Source organism: Microcebus murinus, chromosome 2, assembly GCF_040939455.1.
Source record: "Microcebus murinus isolate Inina chromosome 2, M.murinus_Inina_mat1.0, whole genome shotgun sequence".
NCBI classification, from domain to species: domain Eukaryota; kingdom Metazoa; phylum Chordata; class Mammalia; order Primates; family Cheirogaleidae; genus Microcebus; species Microcebus murinus.
The window spans coordinates 108,150,166-108,161,022 of NC_134105.1; the positions used below are offsets into that span (position 1 = coordinate 108,150,166).

Here is a 10,857-nt window from a genome sequence, read left to right on the forward strand (position 1 = left end):
TGCCTCCCTCTCTTTCATAGGATCAAAGAAACACTTAACCTACTGAAGATTCGGAGGTTTTAGGATGTCAAGTCAATACCACATTTGACTCCCCTTTGTCCTATATTATCAATTTAGCCCCTGACCCGGATACCTCCTCCTCTCCAACCACATTTATCTACTCTCTAATTACCCTTGCCCTACCCTCAGCTCTCCCTAATTACCCCTACACCTCCCCTCCCCCAGCCCCAGCTTCATTTACCTCCGACTCATCTGGTCTTATTTTTAGCTCCGGCGGCGTCTCTCCCTTTTCCTTTCTTAATATGGTGATGAGCTCTTAGTCCAGCATAGGGACAGGGGCTGAGGAGCTCTGGACACTGGGGGAGGGGAGGGAAGGAGTTGTTGGAGCCTGGGGGAGAGATGCAGGAGGTGGGAGGATTCTAGCCCTCATGGAGCTGTCCTGGCCTCAGAAGGTTATCCATCTCTCCTGCCAACCACAGGGACATATTTAGACAGGACCAGGTGGGGACCAAGGGGTGCCAATTTCAGGGGGCAGCTCCGGTTCCCTCCCCGCCCCCTGCTCTTATTCCTCCTCCTGACCCTTTTTCTCTTGGCTCTGTGGGCAGTTTCTCCAGGACCCAGTAGTGTCCTCTGTCCACTGCTCTGGGCCATTCCCTACGCCACCCCCACCTTGAGCACCTCAGGATTTGGGACACAGTGGCCCCTCCCTACCCCAGCTAACCTCTTCTGGACCAGGAGAGCCAACGCAGATCCCACTACCTCCATGAGCACTACAGACAGGATGGGGGCCAGAGCTGTGCTGGGTCTGCGGCTGGCACTGCTCTTACTGCTGGTTCTAGGGACACCCAAGTCATGGGTACAGGGGGAGGAAGGACTGGACTTCCCCAAGTATGATGGTGTGGACCGTGTCATCAATGTCAACGCAAAGAACTACAAGAATGTGTTCAAGAAGTATGAGGTGCTGGCACTCCTCTACCATGAACCCCCCGAGGATGACAAGGCCTCACAAAGACAATTTGAGATGGAGGAGCTAATCCTGGAGGTGAGTGGGGGGACTGCAGGCCTGCAGAACACACCCAGCCCCTCTCTGCGATCCTGTCTTACATGCAGGTAGATCTTTGAGGATGGGATCTGGGGGCGAGGGGCAGTGCAGCAGAAGCCCTGTCTTAACCAACAGGACAGAAGTATCATGTGGCTTCAGCCAAATGAGAAAGAGACTCAGGAACCCAAAAATACGATCATAGGTAACTTTAGAGGGGGTGCCACAGTGGGATCTCCCCTCCCTGCTACAGGAGGCTGGTAGTACTAGGACTGGGTTTGGCTAGGACAGGGGGCAATAAAGGAAAAGGAGTACCTGCAGCAAGGGGAGAACTGCCATGTAGTGTATTGTACTCCCCCAACCCCCACCAATATACTTTCCTAGTCAGAACAGTCCCTCTCCACACACTGTAGGGGCATGCCCTAAAGAGACACAAATGTTATTGATATCTTATTTGCATGTCATTTACTTAATGGCTAGATGTTTAAATATTTCCTAGAGACCATGCATCCCATTAGCCTCCTAGCCCCCATTCTCTTCCTCCTGCTCCCTAATTCCCCATCCATCCCTACTGGATCAAGCTGTATGCCCTCATTGGAAGATTCTTATGGTTGAAGGAGGTTACAGAATGCCTTCCCCATCTTCTCTTTGTGGGAAGAGTCCCCTCACCCCAAATATGATTTTAGGTGCAATGGAGAAATGGGTTATTATAAAAAGAAAACCAGAAAAAGCCTCTTTGGGGGGATGACTGAGAGATGTGACCACACAGACCCCTCTAGGAGCTGGGATGTGCTTAAGTTTCCTTGTCCAATCTTCTGTGTCTCCTTCTCTGGTCTGGTGTGCAGATAGCCCCTGGCTTGTCCAGAGCTTGGAGCATTTCAGGGTGAGACACCAGGATCATGGGCTGTCATTTCTGTGTGCCTCTGCTGGGTGCTGGAACCTGCCATCTGATTAATGAGCCGAGTATTTTTATCCTGAGTGCTCAGTATCCCCGGCCATCCACCTGCCAACTGCCTCCCTTCCCATCCCCCTGAGAATCATGGTGCCCGAGTCCGTGCTAAGTGGGGTGAAGCTGCAAGCTGTGGCCGCAGCAGAGTGATTCAGAGTTGGGTACTGAGCTGAGAGGCTTGGGAGGACAGGGACCTCCAGCCATGACTATCCACAGCCTAGGGACAGGCTGAAGTGGAGTCTGAAAGAGGAAAGTTAGGCCTGGATGAGGAGAGCTGTGTAGTCTCTATCAGTCTCGCCCCCTCTGTAGGTGACGAGAGGTGACCTCTACTCTTGGCTCTCGGCCTTCTCATTCCTCAGCAACACGACCAGACCCATACCCACCCTCCATCCTCCAAAATTCTTCCTGTTAGGAGTTATTCTGAGCAATCCCAGGGACTTCCAACATCACCCCACACCAAACCTGGCTTTTGATCAGGAAGGAGTGCAGGGCCCAACCCTTAAAGAGGGAAGGGGGCCACAGTCACTCTGAAACCAGACTCTTCAGCATCCCTCAGGGACTGGGAAGTATCAAGTGCAGTGCTTTAAAGCTCAACATAACACACTGCAAATAAGCAATAAATACTCATGAACTAAAAGGTGAACCAAAGACAGAGTGAGATGAGGTTATACAGAATTTGGGGGCATTATGGATCTTAGCATAAGGGCATGGTCAACTCATTATTTCCTGCACCCCAACTAACCCAACTTGAAAGCATGAGATCAGGGATGAATGGGAGTTAATAAGAATTCCAGGGACTGATTTTAACCCTAATCCTTCCCTCTAGTTAGCAGCCCAAGTCTTAGAAGACAAGGGTGTTGGCTTCGGGCTGGTGGACTCTGAAAAGGATGCAGCTGTGGCCAAGAAACTAGGTAAGGGAGGAGAAAGGGAGGGGAGGGTGTCAGGTGACACTGGGGAAGGTCTGAGGTGGAGAACTTGTTGGGAAGGCCTTGGGATCTGAGGAGCTTGAGAACTCTTCCACCATATTTATTCTGAAAGTGGGGGAGAAAACTTGAGATTGGGAGGTAATGGCTGAAGGCTCCTGCCTCCCTATTCCTTATAGAGACCCATGATTAAATCCAAGAAAGAGGCAAGGGAGGCCTTCTTTATACTTACCTTAAGAACATGGCGAGGTACTGGAGGGAGGGGGAATCAGGGACTACATGCAGGGCTTTTATGTCCTCTGCAAACTCCTCTTCCAAACCCCTTCCCTTCCAGAGCTGTGGCTAGGTGTTACAGCACCCGGCCACCAGGGGGAAGCACAGCTTCGAGACTGGACTCCAGATATGGATGGGGGAAGGGTGGTTAGTAATAATGAAGTCATCCGGTCAGTAATAGCAGAGTTAAAGGGCTGGCCTGGGAACTAGCTGCTAGAGTCTTCAAAGGGGTAGCATGAATATGCGTCTCTAGTTATAGCAAGCAGAGAAAGGGAGAAATATTGCTAGAACCTGTATCTTCTTATTCCCTCCCCTCACACCCTACGTGACCCCCCACCCCCAGCTTCTCCCTTGAGAGTCCCTGGGGCCAGGCTAGCCTCCTGGGCTAAATCCAGGGGCATGGACATTGGGGATGTAGGCACTAAGGGGCAGTGGAGGTGGGCGGGGCAGGGGAAGTGTGAGTGGAGGATGTGGGGTCCGGTCCGGGGGGTTATGGAATGGGCTGTGACCCAGGATTTTGGACCCTTGATCTGTGGGAAGGTTGGAATCATCATGGCTCGCCCCTCGGCTCACTCCCCAGGACTAACTGAAGAGGACAGCGTTTATGTATTCAAGGGAGATGAAGTCATAGAGTATGACGGAGAGTTTTCTGCTGACACCCTGGTGGAGTTTCTGCTTGATGTGAGGATTCCCCTGGACCAGATGGCCTTGCTTTAAGACTCCACTGCCCCTTAGTGCCTACCAACCCCAACCTTACACTGCACACACCACACACACACCCCACACACATTCCACACACCTCACACACCACATGCACTCCACACACACACCCCCCACAGGCACACACCACATGCACACACACCACATATATGCACACCACACACACCATGTGCACAATACACACACACACACCACACACATCACACATCACACACACATCTAAACCCCTCTTCCAGTTCCCCAGCCTTCTTTTCTCTAGATCCCTCTTACTGGTTTTACCAGTGAGGATAGAAACTCATCTCTTCCTTCCATGTCCCTGATCCTTCAGGTCCTAGAGGACCCTGTGGAATTGATTGAGGGTGAACGAGAGCTGGAGGCATTTGAGAATATTGAGGATGAGAACAAACTTATTGGCTACTTCAAGAGCAAAGACTCAGAGCGTGGGTAACCCTCAGACTCCACTGTAGCCCTCCCTGGACATCCCAACTCACCGGTCCTCCTATCTCCCCACACACCCAGTGTCTCAGCACCTCTTCTTCCTCCTGCTGCCATCAGCTCCATCCACTGCTCTCATCTCCCTCAGCTCTGGAGGGTTTCCCAGACAAGCCCCTCTCACCTCCAGTGTCCACCTTCCCCCAACTACAGTCCTACTGTATTCCACCCACTCTCAGAGGACTAGAGGGTGGGTCTCAGAATGAACCCCACTGCCAAAGAACTGGGGAGAGGTATAGGGAGATGATCCCTGGCAGACCCAGGTTTTCTCAGAGACTGACTCTATATTCCCCTTTCAGATTACAAAGCCTTTGAAGATGCAGCCGAGGAGTTTCATCCCTACATCCCCTTCTTCGCCACATTCGACAGCAAGGTTCTCATCCCCATGGCTGTACTGGGTCTCTCTCATGCCCCTGAGCTGCCCTCCAGTCTCCTCTCCCAGGACTGATAAGGGAACTGCATGCCAACACTCTCCAACCCCATCCTGGGCTCCTCCTGCCCTACAGATTTTAGAGCTGAAGAGGGGCTTTAGTTTATCTAACCCACGCCTCTCGTGTTAAAACGAAGCCCAGAGAAGTTACAACACTTGTCCAGTGTCACAGCAGCAATGACAAGGATCCAAGTTTTTTTACTCCCTTTCTAATATTTGTTCCCCCATAATACTGCTTCTTACTGTGACCCTGTGTGTCTCCTGCTTCACTCCACTCCCACGTCCTCTCTCGAAGGTGGCAAAGAAGCTAACTCTGAAGCTGAATGAGATCGATTTCTATGAAGCCTTCATGGATGAGCCTGTGACTATCCCAGACAAGCCCAACAGTGAAGAGGAGATTGTCAACTTCGTGGAGGAGCACAGGAGGTGGGGATCAAGGGCACCCTTGAGCAGGGCAGGCTCCCCCTGGGGCCAGACTACCACACGTGAGCGGTTTGGGGGAATCTTAGCCAGCCAGGAAGCCGGTCTTGCCTAGAGACGAATGCACGTCTGGGCCCTACTGCTCACTGATACACTGATAATTTTGCACCCCCATAATTAGCCCTAAGCCATACACAGAAAAGGTCCTCCATAAATGTGTATAGTTTATTGTGATGTTGATTGTTACTTAAATAATGTCTATCAACAAGAGTGATATGCCAGGAACTGCAAAGTGCTTTCTGTCTCTATTATTATATTTAATCCTTTCAACAACCTCAGTGAAAGAGGCCCCACAGGTAATAAGTGTCAGAACTGGGACTCAACTCTAATATGTCCCATGTTCTAATACATCACCCTACACCAGTGGTTCATTACAGGGGTGGAGGGAATAGCAAGGTGAGGTTAAGATTTTGCCCTCCACTGGATATTTAGCAATGTCTGGAGACATTTTTGTTTGTGGGGAGTGCTACCGGTATTTGGTGGCTAGAGACTGGGGATATAGTGCACAGGACAGCCCCCCACAACACAGAATTATCTGGCCCCAAATGTTAATAGTGCTGAGGTTGAAAAGCCTGCTTTGCACTCACACATGATTCCTCATAGTACTCCACAACTGGAAATACCCATTCATCAGTATAAATACCACTTACTCTCTCCCACTCGAATATGGCCCCCTTCATCAGGGCAGGAACACGTCTGCCTGGTTCAGCACCTAGCAGAGTGCTCAGAACATATCAGGCGCTCAGTCATATTGGATGAGTGAATGAATGAATAAATGAATGAACAAACATTCAGATATTCAGTTCTTACCTTTCTCCCAAAAGCCTCTCTTCCTGTCCCCTTGCCCACTCGCCCCTCTCCCACTGCTTTAACCATGCAGTGATCTGGGCCTGGTGCCCAGAGCTTAGGCTTTGCCAGATGGCTTTGTTCTGGGCCACAAGCTGTCTGTGCCCTGGGCCTGACCCAGAGGCAGCCTCTGCTATGGGGACCCTCTGCGGGGGAGTGTCCTTCTCACCCACTGAGTATTGACCCTCTATCTGTCTCTCCTAGATCAACCCTGCGGAAACTGAAGCCTGAGAGTATGTATGAGACCTGGGTGAGTGCCCCTGACCAGGGCCAGGGCCAGGGCCAGGCCCTTGGGGAGCATGGGTGGCTGAAGACTCGAGGCCTAGAAACATCCCACCCTGCTGCTCCTCAGGCCCACTTGTAGCAAAAACAGTGCATCAGCAAAAGGTGAAGGTTTTCTGTTCTGAAGAACGTGTCAGGAATTGGGAGACAGACATAAGTGGATAAAGATGACAAGGGAGGAGCCCCAAGCTCTGGGGATAAAGGGATTACCAGAGGAGGTGTGGGGGCCTCTGAGCTGAAAGGGACAGTGTCACTTGGAAAAGGGTCACCATCACAAGAATGTGTCTGGCCCAGAAGCTGGATTTCTACAAAATTCAGGTTTAATGAACATTTAGGATCTGTCTTGGGCTCTCCAACTTCAGGGAGCATAGTAAAGTCTCCTCCTCTACCCTACTCTCCTTCTCACCCCCTAACAGGAGGACGATATGGATGGAATCCACATTGTGGCCTTTGCAGAGGAAGCTGATCCTGGTGAGGGAGGAATACTGGATTGGACTAGGGGGAAGGGAGGAGGCGGCGAGCATGTTTATTAGAGCATAGGCCTCACCTGGGAGGCATTCCTAGGAGTTTGCAAGCAGCCTGGGGCTAGACATGTGGAGCTAGGGAAGCAGGGAAGTAGATCTGGATTCCTATTGTCTGTGTCCCTTGCCTCTCCACCCCAACTCACATTTCTCACTTGTGTTCCCTCCAAGATGGCTTCGAATTCTTAGAGACTCTCAAGGCTGTGGCCCAAGATAACACTGAAAACCCTGACCTTAGCATTGTCTGGATCGACCCCGATGACTTTCCCCTGGTAAGTGACACAGCCCAGGCACTACTCTCCTAAGGTGGGGCCTTAGACTGTGGTACCTTCGCAGGGAGGACTTTGTTTCAGAGTTCCTGTCCCCACTTCCTAGCTGAGGGACCCTCGGAGGTTATGCCTGCTGCTGCTCAAGGGCACTGTGGGCATGGAGGGCATCCTGAGCAAGGGGAAACCAGGTGGGGGTGAATTGCATGGGACATAACACACGATTCCCAGAGCAGAGGCTGGACAGGTAGCTAATGTGCCAGGGCTGACTCCTAAAGAAAATCAGAGTTCTGGTGAGCAGATGGGCAGAGCAGTCCTGCACACAGGTGTATACACTCAGTCGCAGAATCATAGCACAGGATTCCATGTTTCAGGGGGTGGTTTTGTTCTCAGCTGAAATTTCCAACACCTAGCACTCGTTATTGAACAAGTAACTGAATGAACAGCAAAAACATGAGGAACATTGGTGACCTTATTTTAGAGCTGTAGGAACTGAAAGCCAGAGAGAAGTGACTTGACCTTCACCACAAGGTCAGTCAGTAGCATATCCAGGATCAGAACAGGGCTTCCTTTCCATTTTTCCTCAGACAGGAGGGGCTCGTGTACCCAGCTGACCCTCCTGATGCTTTCCTTTTGGGATTTCTACTTTTTTACTGCTTAGCTCTACCCATTGTCTTCAGGTCCCTATGGCTGGACCCATCCACTGCCAGTTCATGCTGTCCCCTCTGTTTATCCCTGGGCTGACCCTCACATTCACCCTCCTGGACTCATGTGCTCCTAGAATCCATTAAGTTGCCATATTTGGATCTCTCTACAGCTGGTCCCATACTGGGAGAAGACATTTGACATCGACTTGTCAGCCCCACAAATAGGAGTCGTCAATGTTACTGATGTGAGTTTCCTTCCCTCATCCCTGGTTGCCCCCACCTCCGTTTCCCAGCAGAGCTAGCTCTCCTCCCCTCTGCTAATTAGTAATGGAACCCTTCCCAGTGGAAGCAGACATTCCCAGTCTAATGGCTGGATGGAGGTGGAGATTCATAATCTGAACATGCCCCTGTCCTCACCTGTTGGAATTGGTGGCTCATCCTTCAAGGCCCAGTTCAAATCCTTTCTCCTCTGCAGTCTCTCCAGATCTCCCATTTAGAATCATTCCCTCCATGGCACACCCAGAGCTCATTTGGCATTGAGAACATGATGTTTATATGGCTATTTATGTATTATGACTGTCTTTTCCCGTAGACTTTGAGATTTTTAATGGCAGAAATTTTCTCATGCACACATACTATGTGCTTTACAAATGTTGAGTTGAATTGAATGAACCACAGTCTTTTCTTTTATAGAATTCTCAGACTAATTGGGTAGGCAGATATTCCATTAACTACAAGGCCAAATCTGATAAACTTTATAATAAAGGTACAAATAAAATGTTAGGAAAGCACAGAAATCAAAGTGATTTCTTCTACTTGAGAGAATCAGAGAAGAGTTTACAAGAAAGTGACATTTAAAATGGAAACTGTACAACATATAAGATTTCAACAAGTGATGATGATTCAGGGAAGTCATTTCCAAATGAGAAAAAACAAGATCAAAATGCCAAAAGTTGGAAAATGAGTATCAGGTTCAGGAAAAAAAAGTATATTTTTATGGCTTGAGAGTCTAGAGATCACTCAGATGGTACTGGAAAAGCAGGTTATGAAAAGCCCTGAATGCTGAAGAGTTGCTATCTTATAGGCCACGAAGAGTCACCAAGGGCATGATAGAGAGGTTTGTTGGGCCACATGTAGTGACTTACGCCTATAATCCTAGCACTCTGGGAGGCCGAGGTGGGAGGATTGCTTGAGGTCAGGAGTTCAAGACCAGCCTGAGCAAAAGTGAGACCCTGTCTCTACAAAAAAATAGAAAAACTAGCTGGGCATGGCGTTGTGGGCCTATAGTGCCAGCTACTCAGGAGGCTGAGGAAGGAGGATCACTGGAGCCCAGGAGTTTGAGGTTGCAGTGAGCTATGATCACTCCACTGCACTCTACCCAGGGTGACAAAGTGAGACTCTGTCTTAAAAAAAAAAAGAGAGAGAGAGATCTATTTTAGGAAGCTCAGTGTGGCAAAAGCACAGAAGACCAGTTGAAAGGAGAAGGTGTGTTTGCCAATCCATCTTTTTTTTCCACTCTTACCTGTCACTATTTTAACTTACACCTTCACCTGGACAGTTTTCCTGGCCATTGACCGATGAAAGGACAGAGGATGTAGGAAGGACATACAGAGTTCAGTGAACGGGAGGACATGTCCAAAGACCTGGGTGGGGCTAAAGTTCCATGCCCTGCCTGTGCCATCTCCTAGGCTGATAGCATATGGATGGAAATGGACGATGAGGAAGACCTACCTTCTGCTGAAGAGCTGGAGGACTGGCTTGAGGATGTGCTGTCAGGAGAGATCAACACAGAAGATGATGATGATGACGATGACGACGATGACGATGATGATGACTAGTTGCTATGGCAACCATCTCCCTGCCCCACCTGATCTCCTTATGCTCCCTCCTGCCTTCCCTGCCCTTCCCTTAGCTCCTCCAGCAGCACTAGCTCATTCTCTGTCATAGGGACAACTGGGGTCTATATGCTGGGTGCTGACGCCCTGATCCCCCTCATCTGATGAGGAAAGGAGCTATTTTTCCCTAGATACCAGCCCAGCTGTCTCATCTGACTTCCGTTTCTTATCTCATTACTTACCTGTATTCTTTGTCTCTTCCATCACTCCCCATACTCTTCATTATTCTTCTTCTCTTGCCCTATCTATGGGCTTCCATCTCTCTTCTGTTCCCTCGATCTACACACAGTCTTTCCCGACTCCCTCAAATCCCATATCCTTCTAGCTGTCCTGCCCATGGCCAGGAGGAAGGGAGGGTACTGAGTTTGGGACTGTATCTCAGCAATCTCTTGTTAATGTATTTGGGTCAAATGAGAGGCCTCAATAAAGAGATCTGGGGCAGCATGAGCAGGTGTCTGTTGATGAAGTCTCACCCCTATGGCAGGAGGAGGTGGCCTCTGATGGAGGATTTAGGTGTGGGTGCCTAGTTAGGAATGAGCTAGGGGGCTGTGATAGGAGGTGGTTGGGGCTCCCTGTAGGCAGCTATCGCAGAGAAGCCTGGATTATTTATCTGCTTCAAGTCAACAAGCCTTTTCTGAACACATGGTGTTTGTCCAGCACTGCTGTTAGGCTCTGGGAGAACAGAGAGTGCCAGGCCTATCCCTGCTCTTGAGCCGATTAGCCTCACTGAGAAGTCAACACAAGCACACTAAACAATTGAAGAAAAATACAAAGCAGTATGTAATTAAGTGATTATGTGCTGCTTGATAGCACCCTTCCTGCAGCTCTTATTTGAACATCAAGACTGAGCCCCAATTATACCTCCTTGGTGAGGCATTCCCAGAGGTTGCCCCTCATGCACTGCCCTCCTCGGGTTGCTTCTGCACTTTCTATGTACACCTCTCTTCTAGTACTCAACACATTCTATTAACGGTTCTTCATTTACTTGTCTGTCTTCCCCACTAAACTATATGCCCCTTGAAGGGAGGAACCCAAGTTTTTTCTTTGTTTCCACAGGGCCTGACACTCAAAAAGTTGTCCCTAATAAATGTTTG

General features: G+C 49.7%; 1 protein-coding gene across 1 annotated transcript; it reads left to right on the forward strand.

Moving 5' to 3' along the window:
* The first annotated feature begins 385 nt into the window (after positions 1-385).
* CASQ1 (calsequestrin 1) lies at positions 386-10,207 on the forward strand. The gene is made up of 11 exons (XM_012749180.2): positions 386-1,042; positions 2,815-2,899; positions 3,765-3,865; positions 4,233-4,344; positions 4,696-4,769; positions 5,122-5,252; positions 6,357-6,402; positions 6,851-6,905; positions 7,127-7,227; positions 8,039-8,113; positions 9,557-10,207. The coding sequence occupies exons 1-11, from the start codon at positions 764-766 to the stop codon at positions 9,704-9,706; spliced, it is 1,209 nt and encodes a 402-aa protein (XP_012604634.1). The 5' UTR covers positions 386-763; the 3' UTR covers positions 9,707-10,207.
* The last annotated feature ends 650 nt before the right edge of the window (positions 10,208-10,857 follow it).

Excerpts from the sequence above, each read along its gene's own strand:
- CASQ1 (XM_012749180.2), top strand. The coding sequence starts at position 764 with ATGAGCACTACAGACAGGATGGGGGCCAGAGCTGTGCTGGGTCTGCGG. Across the intron at positions 2,900-3,764 it reads AGCTGTGGCCAAGAAACTAG|GACTAACTGAAGAGGACAGC; the intron begins GTAAGGGAGGAG and ends CTCACTCCCCAG. Across the intron at positions 6,906-7,126 it reads TGCAGAGGAAGCTGATCCTG|ATGGCTTCGAATTCTTAGAG; the intron begins GTGAGGGAGGAA and ends GTTCCCTCCAAG.